The following is a 20921-nucleotide window of genomic DNA, read 5'->3' as shown; positions in this document are numbered from 1 at the left end:
ACGCCCACAAGGCCTCGTCCTCCAGCTCGACGCCGGCTCAGCCAGTGGTCGTCGCCGACTGTCCAGGGTCAGCCTGCTAAGGGTTTTGGTCCTCGCTTCTGGCCCGCCGAGCCTTCCACGCCCGCTCTCCCGCTTCCGTCCCAGCCTGCTGCTCCGGGCCTGCCCCGAGCCCCCCCACGGGTCTCAGCGCTGCCGGTAAGTGCGGGCGCGGGCGCAGGGTCCCAGCTCGAGCTTCTGTCCGCGGCCCTCGCCCGCTGGAGCCTAGTTTGTGCCCGGCCTCGGTCACCGCTCTCCCTCCAGCTGAGCGGACGAGACGGGAAAGCAGCCCAGCCGGGGAATCCTGACCCTCCCAAGACCCTGGAGTTGGAGAGGCCTTGGTGACCATCCATTCGGTGGGGCCCGCGGATGGGCTTCAGGCTCCCGAAGCCTGAAATCAGGGGTCAGATTGGGACAGAATCTGCCTCCTCCTGGGCAGAGGGGGCTCTGGTTCTCATCATATTTCCAAACGGACCTCATCCAAAAATGGCCAACTGTAATATTGAAAACTCTGCGTTTATAGAACTCTGACCGCGTTCCAGGCACTGTGCTAAAATAAACTATTTTCAAACGTCCCGTTTAGTCCTCTCAGCAACCTGAGTGTAGGTGGTGTCACCATTTTTTCTTTCACATGAGGAACTGAGGCCCAGAGATTAAGTACTTCTCCTGGGAATTAGAGGGTTAGTAGCAAAGACAGTTTGATTTACTTTAACCGTTTCTTTCTGCCAGTGAGGGCAAGTTGGCCTTGGGGCCAGGGCAGGGGCTTATGGGTTGCAGACGCTTATCCAGCCCCAGTGCTGCACCCTACATGACTTTATTGTCTCTCCACAGAGCCCTGAAAACATCTTCCCCAGTGTCTGGCCAGAGGTATAGAGAGAGACAGGTGTGAGCTCCAGGCCAGAGAAGGAACAAGGCTCACCAGGAGCAATGGCGACCTCTCCCGGCTTCCAGCACCCGCCACCCCTGGAGCAGGATGAGATCCTGATCGTGAAGGTGGAAGAGGACTGCTGCTGGGAAGAGGAGCCCTCCCTGGAGATTGAAGACCCTAGCCCTGAGACCTTCCGCCAGCTCTTCCGTCTTTTCTGCTACCAGGAGGTGGCCGGACCTCGGGAGGCCCTGAGCCGCCTCTGGGAGCTCTGCTGTCGCTGGCTGCGCCCTGAGCTGCGCACCAAGGAGCAGATCCTGGAGCTGCTGGTGCTGGAGCAGTTCCTGACGGTGCTTCCAGGGGAGATCCAGGCCCGGGTGCGGGAGCAGCAGCCAGAGAGCGGTGAGGAGGCCGTAGTCCTCGTGGAAGGGCTGCAGCGGGAGCCCAGGAGACAAAGGCAGCGGGTGAGGTGGGGGGCATTTTAGCCCTGAGGTGAGAAAACGGGGCCCTGCTGCTGAGGCCTGTGTTTGTAGATTTCCTTGGGCTCTGGAGCCGTGGCCAGCCTTGATCATTGGGAGTACCTGGTGCTGGCCAGACACTGAATTGAAGAAGGCAACTGCAGAGTGTTTCTCAACGTTGGCTGATGTGTGTCCACCCCTTGATTAACCATTATAGCCCCACCAGCCCTTTCTAAGCTATGTGGATTGGTTTGTTAACGCCATCCCAACGTAGGCCAGACACAGGTTTTAATGGGAGAGAGTCTGGAGACCTTCAAAGGCAGGGCCTTGGGAGTTGAAGAGATCCCCAAAGAAGGAGGAACACTGGGAAGAAAGACCAGGTGCTGGTGGGTGCCCTGGTTAGAGCCCCCAGGTGTTTCTCAAACTCTCTGGGGCTGCGCCATTCAATACAGTAGCTACTAGCCATGTGTGTTTGTTTTAATTAAAATTAAATAAAATATAAAATGTAGTTCTTAAGTCACACTGACCACATTCCAAAGGCTCAGTCATCACACATGGCCAGTGGCTACTCCCTGGACAAGGACAGTGCAGATATGGGACACTTCATTCATTCTACAGAGAGTGCCACCCTAGACCAACTCAATTCCTTCTAACCAGATCTGGGGAGTGCGAAGTCTCTTACAGATTTCTCCTGCTTGGGTCAGATTAATTCCTCCTGATTAGATATTTGGCAAATTCTGCAGGTCACCTTTCTCCCTGTGGCAGTGTCATTGGCCACACAGTGCTGTTCTTTTGCATCCGGCAGGATAGACCCCCCCAACTCCCCCGCCCCCCCAAAAATCTCAAAAACCCAAAAAACTTGACCATAAGGTGAGTTGAGTGCATTAAGCACATCCTGCCTTCGTGGTGGCCAACAAGAACCCAGGAGCCCTTCTCAGCCCTGCCAGCCTTGGCGTTTGGGGTTCCCGTCATGGCTTTGCTCTGTCACTGGGCACCCTGTAACCTCCAGGGACTGTCCTCTCAGAGGTGTGGAATTTTGAGCCTGAGACAGGGTCCCTGGTGCTGATTTCAGTTCCCTGGAGATGTATCTTGTTCCTAGTACTGTTACAGATGTCAGTAAACTCTGAGACTAAGTTTATCTGATTCACCTTCACTGGAATTAGGAAATAGATAATTCCAGAGGGTCTGTAGATGATTTCAAAAAATGTAGCAAGTGCAGTAACTCAGGCTTCCGAAATGAGACCTGATTTGGGGCCCTTCTGGCCCAGGTTTTTCAGGAGCACTAAGGAAGGAAGGGTGACAGTGTGACGGTGACAGCAACACAGTGTGATGGGGAGAGACCATAGAGTCTCAAGAGTGGAGCAGGCCTCCCTTTCCCCAGGTTGGGAGCCTGACCTCTTCCTGGGTCACGTGCCTTTTCCCTGGGGTCTGGCTGGAGGGAGGTGCTTGGAGGGTCGCAGAGGCCATCAGACACGACGAGGTGGCCCGGTGGTAAGACAGAGCCTGGGAACAGGGTGGCCAGGGTGCCCGAGACAGGAGGCATGGGGAACCCTGTGGGTTTCCTGCCGACCTTCTGGGAGCTAGTGGGCAGATCTCCATCTGTATGCAGGATCCGGAGGTAGTCCCTGATGACGCACTGGCCCACGGGACAGGGGAGTGGTTCTTAAAATGCCAGGTGGAGGCCCAGCCAGGAGAGCTGTCTCTGGAGGAAGGGCCTCAGCACTCCAGCCAGCAGCCCCCAGCCCAGCTGAGCCACAGACCAAAAAGAGGCCCCCAGCTCTGGCCAAAGACGGGTGAGTAGCTGTCCCTCTTGAGGAAAGAGACGCCCTGCACTGGGGAAGGGAAGGGAAGGGAAAGGAAAGGAGTGTGGCAGGGGTCAGGCCCGTTTGCCTGTGGGGTGGGCAGGCTCCCGGCCGGGTGAGTGTTGATGGGGAGCAGCTGGACCTGTCCAGCCTTCGCTGCCATGTGCACGGGTGGGTGACGCTCTGCTCTTTCCCCAGGCCCAGCGGCCTCCCAGTGTCAGGAGACGGCGGCACTGGCCACATCCTTCCTTTCAGCCTGGTCCCAGGTGAGTGGCATTCCTGATCTGCAGCGCATCCCCGTGTGTCCCGTGCCCTTGTTACGGGGACACTTCTCTTGCGAGGTCAGGTCTGTGGGTTTCCAAGGCGGATCTTCACCTCCTGGGAAGTCCTACCTGTTCTCAGATGCCACCTGAGTAATAGGTGTGTCCTGGAGGATCCTGGAGTCTCAATGGTGAGTTAGGGCAGTCACTTCAAAGCCAGCTGTATGTTAAAATCTTCTGGCATCTGGGTAAAAATAGATTTTTCCCCCAGCCCTGGCCTGGAAGCAGAGTCTCCTTTGCTTGTTTGTTTCAATTGCAGCTTTATTAAGGTATAATGCACTTACCATACAATTCTCCCATTTAAAGTATACAGCGTTTAATATATTTACAGAGTTGTGCAGTCATCACCATAATCAAATCAATTTTAGAACGTTTTCATCACCTCCCCAAAATACCCCACACCCATTAGCAGTCACTCCCCCCTCCTCCTCCCTCAGCCCCCTGGCAGTCACCAGTCTTTCTGTCTCTCTGGATTTGCCTTTTCTGGATATTGTTTTCTTGGGTGTTAATCGTGCTCCCAGGTCAGTCTGGTGCTAGATTTGGGGACCACTGGCTTAGAGGCATCCTGAAGTCTCCAGGTCACCCCATTTGGCTCCTGGGGCTGGCTTGAGCTGAGGCAGGGCATGCTAACTCATGTCCTCAAGGAACGTGGGCCCCAGTGGCTGAGATCTCAGATCCAGCTGTTCCACACAGCACATCTGTCCACACAGTCTCTGGCCCTGCAGCAGTTGGGGCAGAGCTTGGTGGTGACGGTGTCCTCCCAAAGAGCAGGATCCAGCTGTGTCTGAGCCAAGCTTGGAAGGAAGGAGTGGATAACAACATATGGAAAGGGAAAGGCTGGGGAGGGGAGGAAGTAGGGGAGGTAAGCAGGACCTGCCTTCATCCCACAAGTGGAGGGGACGGGTGAGCCCACCAGGCTCTGAGTGAGCTGTGTTCCAGCAGGTGCCAGTGACCTTGGAGGATGTGGCCGTGTACCTGTCCCAGGAGGAGTGGGGGTGCTTGGACCTGGCTCAGCAGGACCACAGCTGCGGCAGGCTGCAGGAGGATGAGGGTATGTGCAGGGAGACCCTGGCCGTTGTCTGTCAGACACCGGGTTGTGTCTCTGACGTGGGTGAGTGTCAGGGAGGGTGGCTGCTTCCCTCAGGCTGGCTGTGGTATGTGCTGGCCTCCAGGACCCGAGGCCCAGGCCACCTCCCTGCTCAGCACCTTCCCTGGCTCCCCCCGCCTACAGGAGCCACTCCAGCAGGTCTCAAACTTTAGTGGCCAGAGGAATCACCGGGCAACATATTAAAAATAGGAACTTGTGGGCCTTGTGCCCAAGGGTTGCTTTAGTGTGCTGGGGGCATTCCCTGGTGAGTCCTAGTGCTGGGCAGCCCTGCACTGCCAAGGTTGCTAGTGGCCCATCAGTGGCCCATCTGCAGCGGGGGCAGTGTGGCTGCTTGCCCACGTCCCAGGCAGATGCCCAGAGCTGTCCTGAGTTCCTTCTTTCGCTCCTTTACCCACACGGTTGTCCAGTGTCAGTGCAGCCTTTGTGCCGTCTTGGCCCCCATGGACAGAGCTGCTTTTGGCAGGGCCCTGCCTATCTACGCCTCTCCTCACCACCCCACACTGGCCCTTCTCAGCTCGTCCTACCACTTTTGACACGTGTTCACTCCCTGAAATGTTTTTTAAAGGAGTTGAGATCCTGCTTTGTATCAGTTGGGGTTCTCCAGAGGAAAAGAACCCTTAGGATGTGTGTGTACAGAGATATTTATTTTAAGGAATTGGCTCTCACGATTGTGGGGGCTAGCAAGTCTGAAATCCATACAGCAAGCCAGTTGGCTGGAAACCAGGCAGGATTTCTAGGCTGCCTTCTCGAGGCAGAATTCCTTCTTCAGGAAACCTCAAGTTTTCTCTTAAGGCCTTCAACTGATTTGGTGGGGTCCACCCCCCAGTGTGGAGGGTAATCTGCTCTCCTTACAGTCACCTGATTGTAGATGTTAATTACATCTACAAAATAACCTCCACAGCAACATCTAGACTGGTATTTAGGGAATTAATTTCCTGGTGGTCCCATGGTTAGGACTGTATGCTTTCACTGCTGAGGGTGTGGGTTCAATCACTGGTCAGGAATCTAAGATCCCACAAGCCGTGCAGCATGGTCAAAAAATAAAGGTAAAAAATTGATTGAGGGCTTCCCTGGTGGTGCAGTGGTTAAGAATCTGCCTGCCAATACAGGAGACACAGGTTTGAGCCCTGGTCTGGGAAGATCCCACATGCCGCGGAGCAGTTAAGCCCATGTGCCACAACTACTGAGCCTGCGTTCTAGAGCCCGTGCTCTGCAACAAGAGAAGTCACCGCAGTGAGAAGCCCATGCACCACAACGAAGAGTAGCCCCTGCTCTCCGCAACTAGAGAAAGCCCGCTCACGGCGACGAAGACCCAATGCAGCCAAAAAAAAAAAAAAAAAAAAAAAAAGACTGGTATTTAACCAAACAACAACACTGTAGCCTGGCCAGGTTGGCACAGAAAATTAATGATCACATACTTTCTTTTACATCTTCATTTATTCCAAACTAAGTGTCTGTAGAACAAATGAAGATGAAATCTTTCTATTGCCACGAATACTGGCTTGCTGTGTGCACTGTTGCTGTCCCACTGCTCTGTGCTCTGTCCTGCTGTGTGTTGTAACTCTTGGCTACTTGATCTCTGTTGTGATGAAATTCTGACTCCTCGGGGCATCTGGTTTCCCTCCCAGAGCTGGGGAGAGCCTTGGGCCCTGTTTTTCCTCACTTCCTCTCTCTCTGAGGAAGCAGTCTGCACAGAAGTAGAGCGCCTCCCACCTCTGTTGAGGCATGGAGTTTTTCCCACAGGTTCTCCTGATGCCCTTTGCTCTCACGAGGAGGAGGTTGTTGCAGTCTTGTGTTCTGTCCTGGCCACACTCACATCCTCTCTTCTCTTTCCCCATCAGCAGGACTCCCCGCTCCTGGGCCCTGTCTGACTGCCCAGGATGGGCCAGGGCAAGGCCTGCGGGACTCAGCTTGTGCAGCCTCGGGGCTGAGGGAAGTCTCTGGCAGTGCTGGCTCAGGTGAGGGGGTCTGGGAGGAGACGGATGTCCCAGATGAGATTCTCCCCTCTCCTGGGCTTAGACCTCGGCGACTGTGTTTGTGGAGTTCAAGCTCAAGGGCTTAGAGCAAGGGTTGGTAGATTTTTTCTGAAAAGGGCCAGATAGTAAATAATTCAGGTTTTATGGGCTGTATGGTCTCCCTGGTGATGCCTCAGCTCTTCTCTCCTGGCACAAAAGCAGCCACAAAAGCAGCCACAGACAGTATGAAAAGACATGGGCGTGGCCATGAAACTTCATTTACAAAGGCAGGTTCACCCACCCTGAAGGAAAGGCAAGGGGAGACAGGTGGCTTTAAGAAAGGTTTGGGGCTCGAGCAGCAAGAGAGTCCTACCACCTTGAGCTGGGACATGGCACTGCACGCAGACACCATAGGGAAGCTGGTCCTGAGGGCCACACGAGGGGCTGGGCACGGGGTCCTCAGGACACCCTGAGTGTCACTAGCCAGCGGCACTCTCTCTTGGGCCTACACCTGGGGTGGAATTGCTCAGTCACGTGGTCACTCTGTGTGACCGTTGGAGGAACTGCCAGAATCAATTCCTTTGTAAAAACTCCTGGCGAAGGCCAGGGAGGTGGTTCCATCCTGTCTCAGTTGTACAGATGAGGTGGATGTGATCTCGAGCCCATGCTTGGCTTCCTGGACAAGCCAGTGTGGAGACAGGAGGGGGCTGCATGGGGGTGTGGGGTGGACAGCATCTCGGCAGGGACAGTTCCCAGCACTGGGAGGGCCTGTCCTTCCCCCGTCAGGTCAGTGGGCCTCAGCGTCCTCATGTGTAAATGGGACTGTCACAGTACCACCTCACGGCCTTGTGGGTCTGGTCATGTTTCTAGTTCCCAGAATCAGGCTCTGAATGAGGCATCCTGCGGAGGGTGTGGAAGGGGAATTTGAAGGCACTTCCTGCGTCAAGGGCCGCCCCACCCTGCCTCCCCTTCTTCCTCTCCCCCTCCCCGTGGAGCCCTCAGCGACTGTGCTTTCTCTGTCTCAGAGCTTGGGAGGCAGTTTGAGGATGGAGAGTATGCCAGGGCGGACGCGTCGGTGAGAACACGGTGGGGCCAAGCGCTCCCGGGTCTGGGTCAGGGGCCTGGCCTGACCAGACCCCAGCGGCCTCCAGACAGAGGGCGGCCCCTTGGGGTCCGGAAGCCGCACACGTGCCCCGAGTGCGGCAAGGCCTTTAGTAAGACGTCCCACTTGACCAAGCACCAGCGCACGCACACTGGGGAGCGACCCTACCAGTGCCAGGTATGCGGGAAGCGCTTCGGCGACCGCTCCAACTGCAGCACGCACCAGCGGGTGCACACAGGCGAGAAGCCCTACGCCTGCACCCAGTGCGGGAAGTGCTTCAGCCAGAGCTCCAGCCTGGTCATCCACCGCAGGACACACACCGGGGAGCGGCCCTACGCCTGCACCGAGTGCGGGAAGCGCTTCAACAACAGCTCACACTTCAGCGCGCACCGCAGGACGCACACAGGCGAGAAGCCCCACACCTGCCCGGCCTGTGGCAGGGGCTTCCGCCGGGGAACCGACCTCCGCAAGCACCAGCGCACACATGGCGGGGAGCAGCCACTTCACAGACCCCAGAGGCTCCAGGACGCCCCAGGGGCCCGAGCCTGATGATTCAGGAAGCTGCCAGAGTCGTTTCTGTCCCTGAGCCAGAAACTCTGGTCTTCAGGCATCTTCAGACTCCGTTTGCTCCCGTAGGCCCCAGCACGAGGACACATGGTGGGACATTTGGGGGGCCCAGGCTGAGGGAAGAAGCTGGGCCCTGCCGGTGTATTAGGGTCTGGGGCAGCCACACTGAGGACCACAGCTGGGCCGCTTACAGCAGCAGGAATTCTCTCACAGTTCAGAAGGCCAGAGTCTAAAATCAAGGTGTCTGCAGGGCTGCCTCCTTCCTGCAGCTCTGATGGAGGATCTGTCCCAGGGCGCTCCTGGCTCCTGGTGCTGCCAGCTGTCCTTGGCGCACCTGGGCTTGTGGCCACATCACTCTGCCTCCACCTCCCCACAGCCTCTTCTGTGTGTGTCTCCATATGTTGTCTCCTCTTGTAAGGACGCAGTCATTGGATTTAACTGATTACATCTGCAGAGACCTTGTTTCCAAGTAAGGTCGTCTTTTGAGATTCTGGATATGAATTTGGGGGGACACTTTTCTGCCCACTTTGGGGGAAGCCTCAATGGCTATGGTCTCTTGCAGCTTTACGTACCCCAGCCTTATCTGGGCTTGGTCTTCTGCCTTTCCCCCGAACCTTGCTGCACTTTCAAAATGTAGCCTGTTGCGGGGGCGTGGGGGGTGGTTTCCAGTATCACAGTGGTGGTGGGTCACCTTCGCAGAGCCACGGCTGTTCTGTAGGATGGATGGCTGGTGCGGGAACGCTTCCCCGAGATCCCATCTTTCAGCCTCCCCCAGCCCATCAGGAAGTCCCCAGGGTAGAGTGCCAGGGTTGCCTTTGTTCCGGCCCAAGTGGCCGTGTCCCAGGATGCAGGCCGGCCTTGGTTACCCCACTTTGAATTTCTGAGGTGGATGTGCCTCTCTGATCTGTTCACATCCATGGTCTCATAGTGGCTGAGGGGAGCAGTAAGAGGCCTTGTTTGCTTTAGTCATTAGTAAAGTTGTGGGGCAGCTCTGAAACCACTGGGTTCCAGAATGTTCCATTCAATTGCTAGACGTATTTTTACCTTTCCACACAACCCAGGTTCCGGGGTGTGTGACCTGCTCTTTGTTCCCTTAATAAACGACGTCAGTCCGTCTGGCCCCTGTGCTCTGTCCTGTGTATTCTCTGGAGAATGGGGCCGCCCAGTTTAGGGATGGTTTTTAACCTTGTGGGACACGTACTATCCAGCCAGGCCAGTGTCACCAACCACCCGCCTGCCCCTTACAGGCTCACTTCTCACATCCAGGCTGGTGCTGGAGGTGGCTGCCTTCTGCCACCTGCGAGCTGGGCCCATCCAATGCCTGTTCCCTGACATTCTCTCACAGTCCTGTAACAGGTCTTCATGATTCTACTGCTCTAGATGGAAACTGAGACCCGAGAGCTTGAAGCACCTTGTCCAGGTGGCAGGACCAGCTTTCAACCCAGGTCCGAGCTCCCAACGCCTCATCCTCCTGGCTTTCCTTGATAGACAGTAATTCGCAGAGTTGAACTTGGAACTAAGTTTATTTTCTGTCACTGTTGGGGAAACATTCTGAGTGAACTTACTGCCATTAAAAGGGGTAGAGAGTGGGGGAAATGGAATTTTTAAAATAGCCTTTGTTCTTGAGGGCTAGTGGCTGCAGTGGAGGCTGTGTGCCATGTTCAGACTGCCTGCCCAGCAGCTGAGTCCTGACCATGCTGTGAGCACCCTAGAGTGGAGGGTGGGCGGCCTGCGCGGGGGGAGAGGATCCGGGGGCCCCAGGTGATGGTAGTCTGGCCACAGTCCCTGCTGGAGAGGCCTCCCCTGGGCCTCCCGTGACTGCCTCACATCTGGCCTGTAATGCAAATGTCCGTTGTGGGGAATGGGGGCTGCTGGTAAGGCCCCTGTGTCCAGATCAAGTAGTCTGTGGCCCTGATCCTGGCTGCATGTGGCTGGCTGAGGCTGGGCAGGGCCTGTCTTACCTGGTGCAGGGTTGGATGGGGAGAGGCCCGTGCCCATCCTCAGGGCATAGCAGCCGGCGGTGACCCCAGCTAAATGCTGGAACATGTTCCCAAATGCCAAGGACCCTGCTGGGCTGCCTGATCCCATGGCCTGGGGAACCTGAGGTGATTGCTCTGTTCTTCCCATTGGCAGACAGAGCAGAGGGGCGCTGAGACTCTGAGACCTTGGACACAAGTTGGAGAGAGAACAGAGGTGCTGCGGATCAGGGCTTCAGCCTGTTGGTAGCAGCTGGGCTGAGAACAAGTTATGGAAGGACTCTGAAAATCAGGGCCGGGGTTGGGAGGTCGGGGGGATACTTCTAGGAAAGTAGACAGCAGAGCCGCCTGCGGCCCACAGCTCTTGCTGGTTGTCCACGGAGACAGTTTCAGGTGTTAGAACATTCACATTCTATCTGTATTTAAAAGTCCATCCACCTTTACTTTGGAAGCACCCTAAAACATATACGTACTATGCCTTTGTGTCTTGGTTGAAGAAAAAAAAGCAAATTTCAATCTGCCCCTCTGGATCAAAAAGTTCATTTGGTCCGTGTGTGTGTGGTGGTTTGTGAATTTAGGAACACAAAAGAGCAAACATCCAGGACTCAGAAAATGAAGCTAAATTTTTCAAGACCTTTTCAATCCTGAAATTCTCCAAAGGAGTTTTAAGTTTTGGAGTTAAAAAGAAATAATAATAATAGATGCACATTAAAGAGAAAAAAGCGCAGAAATGGAAAAAGGTGAAAAAGCCTCGTGGTCCCACTATCAGAACAAAACCGTTGTCTTCACGGTGTTTCCTTCTGGTCCATTTTCAGAGGATTTGGGGCCATTTGATTTGTCATGCTACGCCTACAAGTTTGCACTGGCATCTTTGCTCTCAGTGCATGAAGATGTTCTGACTGAATTCTAGCAGAGGGCTGGCAGCAGATCCTCAGTTGGAGGGTCCCTGTGCTGCAAAGGCACATTCTGATGGAGACGGGAGCGCGAAGGGACCACCAGGGCCTCGGGTGTTGATGGAAAGTCAGATTATCCATTTATTCACCTCAGATTATTCACCTTTTCAGATCCGTTACTGGAGGCATCTACAATTGGCCCAGAGGAGGCACCAGGGCCTCCCTGGCTGTCCCTGGCCCAAGAGGGTCCCCCAGGGCCCTGGGACTTCCTCCTGGGGGTCTGGCCTGGGCACTCTGTCTCTCATCCCAGAGTGTTACATGTTGCTTCCCCCCGGGGCTGGATCCAGCCGTATCTCCAGGGGCCTGAGCCTTCTGGCTTCTGGGACCCTTGCCAGCTGGCAGCTTGGGCTGAGCCGATGCCTTCCGAAATGCCCGGAGCTGTTGGAGGAGCCGACTCTTCCCCGTGCAGTCCCTGTGACACAAGAGAAGCAGCCGCCATCAGCACCCAGTGCAGCTAACCTCCCAATACTTTGCCACCGAAACAGGACACAGAGGAAAACCGGAGTGCTTCCGGGGCGTGTGCCTGGTTCTCGAGACACTAAAAAGTCAGGATTGCGGCCTTCCAGCCCTCGCCGTGTCAGCATGTTAAAGGCTTCTGGGAGGAAACCTGTGGGACACTTCTCAACCCAAGTTTGTTTTCCCTCTTTAATCCTATAATGCCTAGCTACACGCCACATTGGGGAAAAGCTGTGTTAGACTCTGACGTTCCCAAAGGATAGGATCTTCAGGCTCTGTAATTCTAAAAACGATGGAGACTGCCAGAGCATATAATGCAAATTCACCCCACAACCACGGGGTGGCCTCCACATGTCAGAGACATGAACCTTCCCTGAATTTGACATTTCACTTAATTGACTCAAGCCTTTCATTTCTGGCTGACAGCCATCACTTTATTCCATCCCTTCACTTTCTCTTCACTTTTATTGCCATCACTAGTAGGGAGCAAATCAAGTTGGGGGGGGCAATTTTTCAGAAAGAAAACGTAATCCCTTCTCAAGACCAAGCTAAGCATCCTTGGGGATGTCTGGAGAACAGGCCAGGCCAGACATTGCTGGGCTACCCTGCCCGCCTCCCAGACCCGCCCCCCAGACCCGCTCACACCCTCCTGTGCTAGCCCTGTGGGTGCCAGACAGCTGAAAGCACCGATGTTAACATGCGGGCGGGGCCTTGCTGCTGAGGCCAAGGTGAGCATCTCAGGCGGTGGGAGCCCCCCTGTGGTTACCGTAGCCTGGCTGGGCCCTGCTGGTCTCGCTGAGCTGCTGTCTCCTCTTCCCCCTCCTCGCTGTCAGAGGAGCTGGAGCTGCAGCTGGAGTGGGAGCTGGAGCTGGAGCTGGAGCTGCAGCTGCGGGGAGAGGAAAGGTGGGTTCCTCTGGACATAACCAGCCCACTCCAGCCAGGCATGGTTCCCACCAGGGACTTGGAGCACCTGCGTCTCCCTGGTGACCCAGGGCAGGAGGATGGGCAGGCTGGCCAAAGCCCAGCCAGCCGAAACCAAAGGGCCACTGCAAGTGGTGGAGGAAGCAGCCAGGGCCGGGTACCCCAGCCTAGGCTAAGTCTGCTTAGGACTCCGCCAGGAAAAGATAACCCTTGGCCCCAGCTTCCTCCCAACCTGCGGGGAGAGCCTGCTGCTGGGACCCAGTGGGACTGTGGGCCAGGCTCAGTTCTTGGCCAAAAGCACTTCTCAAGTGAGCAGTGCCCCCAGGACCCGCCTGTCCAAGTCCCCCTTCCTCCTGAGGCCAACATGGCAACCTGAAGGAGCAGGTTTGCGGCAGGGCTGTCACTGCTCCCTGTACCTTTCCGAGGGCCCATGGTCTGATGGCTTTGTCGGCCGCAGGTCAATGAAGACGGTGGGAGGCCCTGCTGGGCTCCTTAGCTGCGTGTCCATGGCCAGCGCCTGGAAGCCCAGCTCCCTGGAAGCGCATCTGGGGTGAGAGGAGCCGGGCGGCTGAGTCACTTCCCGGTGACCACTGTGTGCTCTGCCACTTATGTCCTGGGCAAGGCAACCTCTCTGAGCCTCAGTTTCCCTGTTTGTAAAGTGGGGGTAATGGTAGCACCTACCTGATCATATTCTTGAGATAAAAGAGAAATACACATCAAGTGCCCCACCCATAAATCAAGGCCCAATAAATGCTGAGAGAAGCCAATTCTAGAGAGGACAGGGGCCATGCGTGGTCCCACCTGCTTCCAGCCTCCTGCGGCTTGATGTCCTGGGGCATGTCAGAAGGCACCCTCCAGGCAGAGGAAAAGGCTCTGGACTGCATGGCACATAGGAGGGTGAGTTGTTCCATGAGCCTGTCCTGGGTGCTTGGCTTGGCATGGTCTGTGGGGAGGGGGGAGGCAGCTTAGTGGGGATGCAGCCCCCTTTGGCTCACAGCAGCCTGAGCCTCAGGACCCCTCGTGTGGACATGCCTGGGCTTGTGCTCGGAGAAGTGCTGGGGGCCAGCGGAGGCCCAGCCCACCCTCTGCCACTCACAGCTTTTGTGTCGCCCCCTCCAGCTCAGCAGGGCGAGGGGCGCTGTCTTCTTGAGCAGGGAGCTGTGTGTGAGCCCGGGAAGCAAGGGTGACGTCCTGTTAACAGTGTAGTCCACGTTCTCACTCCGGTCCCACTTGTCAGAGGGAACCATCAATAACAGTTCTGCATATTTGCTTTTCTTTTTTTTTAAGAAGCAATGGGATCATCCTCTATAGATTTTTTTTTTTACTGAATATATTTTACATTTTTCTGTGTTGAGAGAAATGAATAGATAGATAGATAGATAGATTCCATTTGTTGAGCTGCAGAGAATTCTCTGGTTGACTGATTAGCTAGACTCCTACTGAATGTTGAATGTGGTTTGCTTCCAGTTTTTCACAAGTATGAACAATGTTGCAATGAACATCTGTGAGGGTGTGTTTAGGACAGCCTTTAGAAGTGGAGTGAATAGCTTAATCAAAGGCTTATGTGCCTTTAAATGGAGAACAGATTCTGCCACATTGCCCGCCAAAAGGGGGCACCAACTACAGCCCCCCAGCCCTGCCCCAACTTGTAGGAGAGTGAGTTTCTCCATATCCTGCTCTAAGGGGTTAAATTCCAAACAAAGCCCTTTTTAAAATAGCACCAGGGGCTCTTGGCCACAAAGGAGCCTTTGCTCTGGAACGGGAGGCCAGAACCCCCGCAGCACCTTTGCCTCAGACCTGCCTCCACTCACCTTTGTGGGCCAGAGTGGCCAGGAGGGGACAGGGAACTTTTTTACGAAACTGCCCAGAGTGAGGCCACAAGTGCAATGAAGGAATCATCCCTGGCTTTGTTTGGTAAACGTGGAGGCGGTGGAAACAGGATTCTGTTTAGAAGCGGGCTGAAGGGGTACCAAATGCAGGATTACTTTGCTCCCAGAAAGAAAGAGACGCAGGCCTGAGGAGGTGGGGGGGAAGAAAAGGCAGGGACCCTGTCTGAAGGGCTTCCTCTCGTATCCCCAAGGCTTGGTCCACCCCAGGAACATAGCAGGCAGTCACATATGTAATGGATGAATGAATGAGTGTCAGTGAGTGAATGGATGGGTGGATAAAGTCTTGCATCCTGGGTGTGCAGGACGGCGAGGGCTGAGCAGCAGAGAGGCGCAGCAGATGTGGCGAGCTGCTGGGCTGACTGTGCCCAGCCCATTGCCCTATTTTATTGGGAGGCCCTGGAAGGAGCCACTTGTGGGTATGCACTTGGGCCCCGGCGTTCAAGGTCAGACCTTGGCCCTGGAGGCGGTCTGCTGCCCACCACGCGGCTCCAGAAGCGCCATCTCCCAGTTCTTCTCGCCCTGTCAGACTCTGAAGGACTTGATCCAAATCCCACTCTTCAAGTTGCTGAAATAAGTAAAGTGGTGATTATGAGGCTGCTCTGGGGTCCCAGGAACAGGAGCGCCAGATTTCACAGCTGCCGTAACCCACACAGGCAGTTCTGGGATGTCTTGGGCAGAAACCAGGGCTGAGATGAGGCAGCTCGCTCACCCACCCCGTGTGGGTTGCAGAATGAACTTCCTCCGTGAAGGCTGGTGAGGCCACCTACCTTCCTACGCAATAGTTTTATTTCTGGCACAAAGACGTTGTCTGACTTGGAGGAAACTCAGTGTCGTATTAAAACTTTTTAGGTTCATGCAGGTTTAGAATGTTGGGAGGTTAAAACGTTTTGCTCTTTTAAGAAACAGATTGTTCCAGGCAGGTGCTAGGACTGGAGGGCTTGGAAGAGGGGTGTGGAGGCGGTGGTGTGATGAGGGGGGAGGACGTTAATCAGGAATTATTGTGTCTTGTGTATGGCCTTGCAGCTCCTTGTAGCCCCATAGGGGAATGAAGATAAAGGGGTTCAAGGAAAGAATGGAATTGATAGGATAGAATTGGTGAAAGTGACCTCCATGTTCACCTTGATGCCAGTTTTCTCTAAGTTGTTAAGAAAATTTGTCAAATAAGGCAAAAAAGAGTTTTGTGATGTTTTAGTGTCATGCGGGAGCATCTTCTAAGGAGCCCATCTTTCTAGGGGAGGGCTGGTGTGCACAGTTGACCAGGGCTCACCTGTTTGACAACTTCGTAAAACTGAGAAGTGTGACGGTTTTCTTTTCCGTCCATTGGAGCAGCTAACCCCAAAGGTACCAGTTCTGTTGCCCTGTAAGTGCTGACCTATTGTACTTAATGTAGCAATTTAATCTCTGTGTTCCCTCCCCCCTCCCCACCCCACCATGTACAAAATCCCAGTTTCTCATAATTTCTTTGAACCGGCTTTGTCATCCTGCTGGTTCCCTTGTTAATGAGCTAAATACAGGGGCTCACCATTTGTATGAGAACAAAGGCCTGATGTGAGATTACACTTTGTCAAATCTGTTACCTATCTCATATATCTTCATGATCATGCTTGGGATTAGTATTCTTTTCTCTTTGTTTAAAGAAGGCTGGCGTCTCCTTGCTCTTCCTTGTTCACTTTAACTCTGAGGATGGTCTGTCAGATAGGTAGGACTGCCTGCCTGATGATGGGCCTGGTGCCATGGGCCTAAGGTTGTTGCTATAGACTGAATCTCTTTGACCCTCCAAATTCATGTGTTGAAATCCTAACCCCAATGTGATGGTATTTGGAGGTGATTAGGTCATGAAGGTGGAACTCTCATGAATGGGATTAGTGCCCTTAAAAAGGAGACCCCAGAGAGCTCCCTCACCCCTTACAAATGAACCAGGAAGCATGCTCTCACCAGACACCAAATGTGATGGAGCCTTGACCTTGGACTTCCAGCCTCCAGACTGTGAAAAATGAATTTCTGTTGTTTAAGACCCCCAGTCTATGGGATTTTTGTTACTGCGGCCCAAAGAGACTAACACAGGCATAGTGGGCCAGCCCTCGAGTTGGCCTGGGGAGGACCATTGCCCTGGGGAAGGCTGGGCTAGGGGGACGCCTACCTGGAGGGAGAGCAAGGGCGGTCCCCGCTGGGGCCCCTCTGGCAGCGTTTCCGCAGCATCACAGGGCATCTGCTTCACTCCACTCAGGTCTTGGCAGGCTGGGTCCTGGGCATCCCAGGTGACTTTGTGAAGTATGTCTTTCTCGATCATCTTCCTTCTCTCCCTCCGGAGGGCTCTGCGGTTTGCAGAGTCTGAGCCCTCCTGGGCCCATGAGGCAGCGCCTGGGGGCTCTGTCTGCAGGCCTGCTTCCTGAGAGGAGAGAGTGGCCTCTCCCTGTGGCCCCTGGCAAGGACTCTGTGATGTACTGGTTTTGAAGGCTGTGTCCCCATCGTCATCCTGCCACGTGGGGGTCTCCACAGGTATCCTGAGAAGAGAGCTGCTCTCATCACCGCTCTGCAAAGGCCTGCCAGGGGCCCTTCCTTCCAGAGAGACTGACTCCTGGGCCTGGGGCCCAGCGTTCCACTCTCCCCTGGGTTCCCCGGCGGATTCCACAGGCACTACAGCTGGCTACAGGGGAAACAAGCGTCCTCGGTTAGCAGCCTCAAAACATACCTCGGGGAGTTTTTGTGTGCGGTAAGATGTGTATAGAACATAAAATCTGCCATGTGAACCATTTTTTGTTTTTTTTTTGTTTTTTTTGTTTGTTTGTTTTGCGGTACGCGGGCCTCTCACTGTCGTGGCCTCTCCCGTTGCGGAGCACAGGCCCTGGACGCGCAGGCTCAGCGGCCATGGCTCATGCTCCGCGGCATGTGGGATCCTCCCGGACCGGGGCACGAACCCGTGTCCCCTGCATCGGTAGGCGGACTCTCAACCACTGCGCCACCATGGAAGCCCCATGTGAACCATTTTTAAATGTACAGTTCAGTGGCATTGAGTATATTCATAATGTGGTGCAGCCATCACCACTGTCTATTTACAAATCTTTTTCATCACCCTGAACAGAAACTTTGTACCTCCCCTCCCCCAGCCCCTGGTAAATGCTCATCTACTTCTTGTCTCTATGGGTTTGCCTGTTCAAGATATTTCATAGGCGTGGAATCACACCATATTTGTCTCTTGTGTCCTTCCATTTAGCTTAGTGTTTCCAAGGTTCACCCATGTTGCGGCATGTGTTAGAACTGCATTCCTTTTCATGGATGAATAATATTCTGTTGTATGGATGGTCCTCATTGTGTTTAACCATTCTGTCTGTTGATGGATACTCAGGTTGTTCCCCCCTTTTGGCCATTGCGAACAGGCACACAGCAGTTAGAGGTGGACAAGATGAGACCCAGGCCCTTTGTCTCCAGAGTGAGTCCACGGCCTCAACCCCTGTGAGCTGGTACAGACTTTCCCATCCCAGGTTAAAAAATAATTGTCCAGAAGAGTTGCCGAGGTAATTGTAGAAATGAAGAAAACACAAAATAAAGTGACATGGACATGGTTCCAATTGAACTAATCAGGGGACTTGGCAGCCCTGGCAATTCTCCTGTTTGAGGTTATTTCAGATATATTTCTAGGCATGGCTGAGGGTGTGGGTGATTTCTGTCATGGTGCTGGGAGGGGACACGCCCTGGCTCTGTAAGATGACCCTGTGTCAGTGCTTGCACTCAGAACTGCAGAGTCTTGGCATGTACCCACTCCGTCCAAATACCAAACTCCAGCATAGCTTCTGGTAGCGTAAGCCTGTGCCCCTAGGATTACCCCAGCGCCCCATTAAAATGCCTGCCTGAGAAAGCTCCATGCTGCCAGGAGAATTTATTATTTGTTCTAGCCAACACCTGATGATAGGCCCCTGACCTCCCTTTCTTAGAGCGCTTACTAAAAAGGTCTTATAATTGTGAATATGTGTCTCTTACAACCCAGAAGCATCTGTCACTGACCTGAGAGCCGTTCCCTTGAAATATACTCATCAGGAAGGACAGGGCCTCTGCCTCCCTTCTCTGTGGGAGGATAGGCTCCTGCCTCCCACACCTGCCAGGCAGCAGACACACCTGGCCTAATTGCAGCTTCACTGACCGGCTCTTTGTGACTTTTCACTTTTCTGACTCCACTGAGCCCTCCTCACCCCCTCCCTCAGTCTTCCTTTGAAACACCCGTCACCTCTGCACAAATCAGATGGAGCTCAGCTCTTTCCCCTGCTGTCAGTAGTTACCGAATAAAATCTCCTTCCACTGCTTTAACTAAGCATCAAGCCATTAACTTTAGATTTAAGAGTTCTTGGTCTTACCTGGGACCCTGGGAAATGGGGAGACAAGAGGATGGAAAATTCCCTCTGACATTTGGCAATGACCGCAACTACAATACTTAATTCTGAGCGTTCTGTGGCATTTGCTAATTGTTTTCTGTATTCATCTTACCTTCCCAGCGAGGGGCACCTCTTACCTCTGAATCCCCACTGTTGCCCTTATTCAATCAACAAATGTTTAGGGAGGGCAGGATTTTGTGAGAAGCCAGATAGTGCTGAAGCCAGCTGGGTTAAAGGAGGCATTTATGACAACAAATTGTGACAATGGTCAGAGAGCTCAGGTGGAAATAGGACAGCTGGGAGGTGTGTGTGTGCATGTGTGCACACGTGCATGTGTGTGTGTGTGTTGAGGGGTCAAAGGGAAGAGCAGGGAGCAAAATCAGATAGAAAATCTCATCCCCACCCCCAGCTCTAAGTGTTCTGGGCTCCTGGGAGCATGATGTGCACAAGGCCATTAGATATTTGGTGTCTGAACTCCTTGGGTTATACCTGGAGAAAGGCTTGGGTGTGCAGAGATGCTATACCAGGGGCTTTAACCTCTTTAGACCCACATTGCTGTTAGAGTCCAGCGAGGGCCATGGACGCCCAGACACACACCCACACCCTATTGTGCTTAAAGGGTCCTGGCTTCATGGATCCCTGGATCCTGCATTCCACAGACCTCAGGAGGAGACCCAGAGGAAGTGACCCAGGCCCCGTCAGGGTCTTCGGCCAGTTCTTCTGACAAGTCTGGAATCAGGGCGGTTTGATTTCGCTGGAAGATGAACAGCTCCTCTTCCTCGCAGTTTGACTGTGGACAAATGAGAGTTCTCTGGATTATATGGCAGCAGGCAGGGCCAGGTGCACCTCAGCTTCCACCCACCCTCCCTGCCCTGCTGCTCTCCAGCTGTCTGGGCAGACCAGTTCTCTTCCGAAGGGACTCGCCATGGCTGGTTCCTGCCGCTGACTTGGAAATGGGCTTGGCAGCACCACCTGGTGAAGGTGAGATCCAGGGCTCCCAGTTCTGCACGTACCTGCCACCCCTAAGACTTTGCGTACAGCAGCTGCTCACTTAGTGCCTGGCACTAAATGAACAGAGCAGTGAGGTGACAGCTGAAAGAGCAGAGTCTGGGCCTCCCCGTACCCTGCAACAGGGAACCTTGGTGCTTCACTTACATGACATTGAGCTGATAAGCTCCAAAGCGGTCCTTGGTCGGCATCATGTTTGTCACGGGAAGAAAGGGCATTGGGGGCCTAGGAAGATGTAGGAAGAAGGTGCTTGCTTACCGAGGAGGAATCTGAGTCCAGAGATGGGAGCTGCTCCTTGACGGCCTCAAGGATGGCGTCCCAGGGATTGGGCAGTAAGGGCCCCACATCTTTGTCATGGGATGCCATGGGATGCTTCTCGGTGTGCCCTCATCCAAGGAACCTTGCGGAGGACATGGAGTGAGGTGAGAGGGTCCAGGAGCAAAGGGTCAAGAGCTCAGGGGGCTGCCTTTTCAAAGCATATACCATCCCTTGCCTTGGGGGATGAAAACAGATTGGGAGACCACCCACCCCTTCTTCCTTCTAGTCTGCAGGTTCCTGTTACTGAGGGCCAGGCACTGTGCCCTGCATTGTGTGTGTGTGTGTGTGTGTGTAGTGCAGTATGGAGCCTGCAGATGTATGTACATAGTGATCTTTTATGATAATATATAGATATATGTATTGATATATAATGATATATGTACTTGATGTGTAGGTATATGGATGATATACAGAATGATACATGTATATGACATACAGATATTTGTAAACTATGTATATCCCATACAACAGACACTATTATTATCTACATTTTATAGGCTGAGATTATATCATTAGTAAAGACAAAGGCAGAATTTGTATCAAAGTCAGAGGGGATTTCAAGCCCCACTACTCTTTACTGCCCCCTTACAAAGGAACAGACTAGAGACATTTTGGAGTCCCGCGGACACTTTTTTTGGAGTTGACACTCAAATTAACCCCTTATACCCAGGCACTTAGGCAACACGTCCCAGAGTCTAACAGAAGGCCCAGTCCCTCAGGGGTCAAGGGGGCTTAGAAATGTGGGGTGATGGTACTTCAGAGCCAGTGTCTGGAGAGTACTTGCAGCCTGAGAGCCCTCTGTAACCATAAAATGGGAAAA

General features: G+C 53.9%; 2 protein-coding genes across 8 annotated transcripts; one reads left to right on the top strand and one right to left on the bottom strand.

Moving 5' to 3' along the window:
• On the top strand, window positions 1-9341 carry ZNF500 (zinc finger protein 500). Of its 4 annotated transcripts, none has more exons than XM_060123815.1 (7): window positions 1-195; window positions 868-1365; window positions 2969-3152; window positions 3360-3427; window positions 4424-4532; window positions 6434-6547; window positions 7570-9341. In XM_060123815.1, the coding sequence occupies exons 2-7, from the start codon at window positions 964-966 to the stop codon at window positions 8193-8195; spliced, it is 1503 nt and encodes a 500-aa protein (XP_059979798.1). In that variant the 5' UTR covers window positions 1-195; window positions 868-963; the 3' UTR covers window positions 8196-9341. The 4 variants fall into 4 exon arrangements, with proteins under 4 accessions (XP_059979798.1, XP_059979796.1, XP_059979797.1 ...); XM_060123813.1 differs by having other exon boundaries at window positions 6431-6547; XM_060123814.1 differs by having other exon boundaries at window positions 4421-4532.
• A 1856-nt stretch (window positions 9342-11197) lies between these two features.
• Window positions 11198-20312, bottom strand: DNAAF8 (dynein axonemal assembly factor 8). Of its 4 annotated transcripts, XM_060124677.1 has the most exons (8): window positions 20042-20312; window positions 19437-19565; window positions 16549-17055; window positions 14859-14973; window positions 13321-13462; window positions 12936-13064; window positions 12365-12484; window positions 11198-11554 (listed from the first exon to the last, which is right to left on the bottom strand). In XM_060124677.1, exons 1-8 carry the CDS (start codon window positions 20147-20149, stop codon window positions 11272-11274), a joined length of 1533 nt encoding a protein of 510 aa, XP_059980660.1. In that variant the 5' UTR covers window positions 20150-20312; the 3' UTR covers window positions 11198-11271. The 4 variants fall into 4 exon arrangements, 1 of the variants encoding a protein (XP_059980660.1); XR_009535737.1 differs by lacking the exons at window positions 11198-11554; window positions 12365-12484; window positions 13321-13462 and having other exon boundaries at window positions 12946-13064; window positions 13616-14973; XR_009535736.1 differs by lacking the exons at window positions 11198-11554; window positions 12365-12484; window positions 13321-13462 and having other exon boundaries at window positions 13029-13166; window positions 13616-14973.
• Window positions 20313-20921: the final 609 nt, after the last annotated feature.

The sequence above is a fragment of the Lagenorhynchus albirostris genome, chromosome 15, assembly GCF_949774975.1.
Source record: "Lagenorhynchus albirostris chromosome 15, mLagAlb1.1, whole genome shotgun sequence".
Classification (NCBI taxonomy): Eukaryota; Metazoa; Chordata; class Mammalia; order Artiodactyla; family Delphinidae; genus Lagenorhynchus; species Lagenorhynchus albirostris.
Note: the sequence above shows the minus strand (reverse complement) of the source record. Positions and strands in the feature narration are given on the sequence as shown.

What these genes read in the sequence shown, in the direction of transcription:
- ZNF500 (XM_060123812.1), top strand. Translation starts at nt 964, where the DNA reads ATGGCGACCTCTCCCGGCTTCCAGCACCCGCCACCCCTGGAGCAGGAT. An exon ending in CCAGGAGACAAAGGCAGCGG is followed by an intron (nt 1,366 to 2,968) that starts GTGAGGTGGGGG and finishes ATCTGTATGCAG; the next exon opens with GATCCGGAGGTAGTCCCTGA. An exon ending in CTCTGGCAGTGCTGGCTCAG is followed by an intron (nt 6,548 to 7,569) that starts GTGAGGGGGTCT and finishes TCTCTGTCTCAG; the next exon opens with AGCTTGGGAGGCAGTTTGAG.
- DNAAF8 (XM_060124677.1), bottom strand. Translation starts at nt 20,149, where the DNA reads ATGGCATCCCATGACAAAGATGTGGGGCCCTTACTGCCCAATCCCTGG. An exon ending in CCGCAGGAGGCTGGAAGCAG is followed by an intron (nt 13,065 to 13,320) that starts GTGGGACCACGC and finishes CTCTCACCCCAG; the next exon opens with ATGCGCTTCCAGGGAGCTGG. An exon ending in GACCATGGGCCCTCGGAAAG is followed by an intron (nt 12,485 to 12,935) that starts GTACAGGGAGCA and finishes CTCTCCCCGCAG; the next exon opens with CTGCAGCTCCAGCTCCAGCT.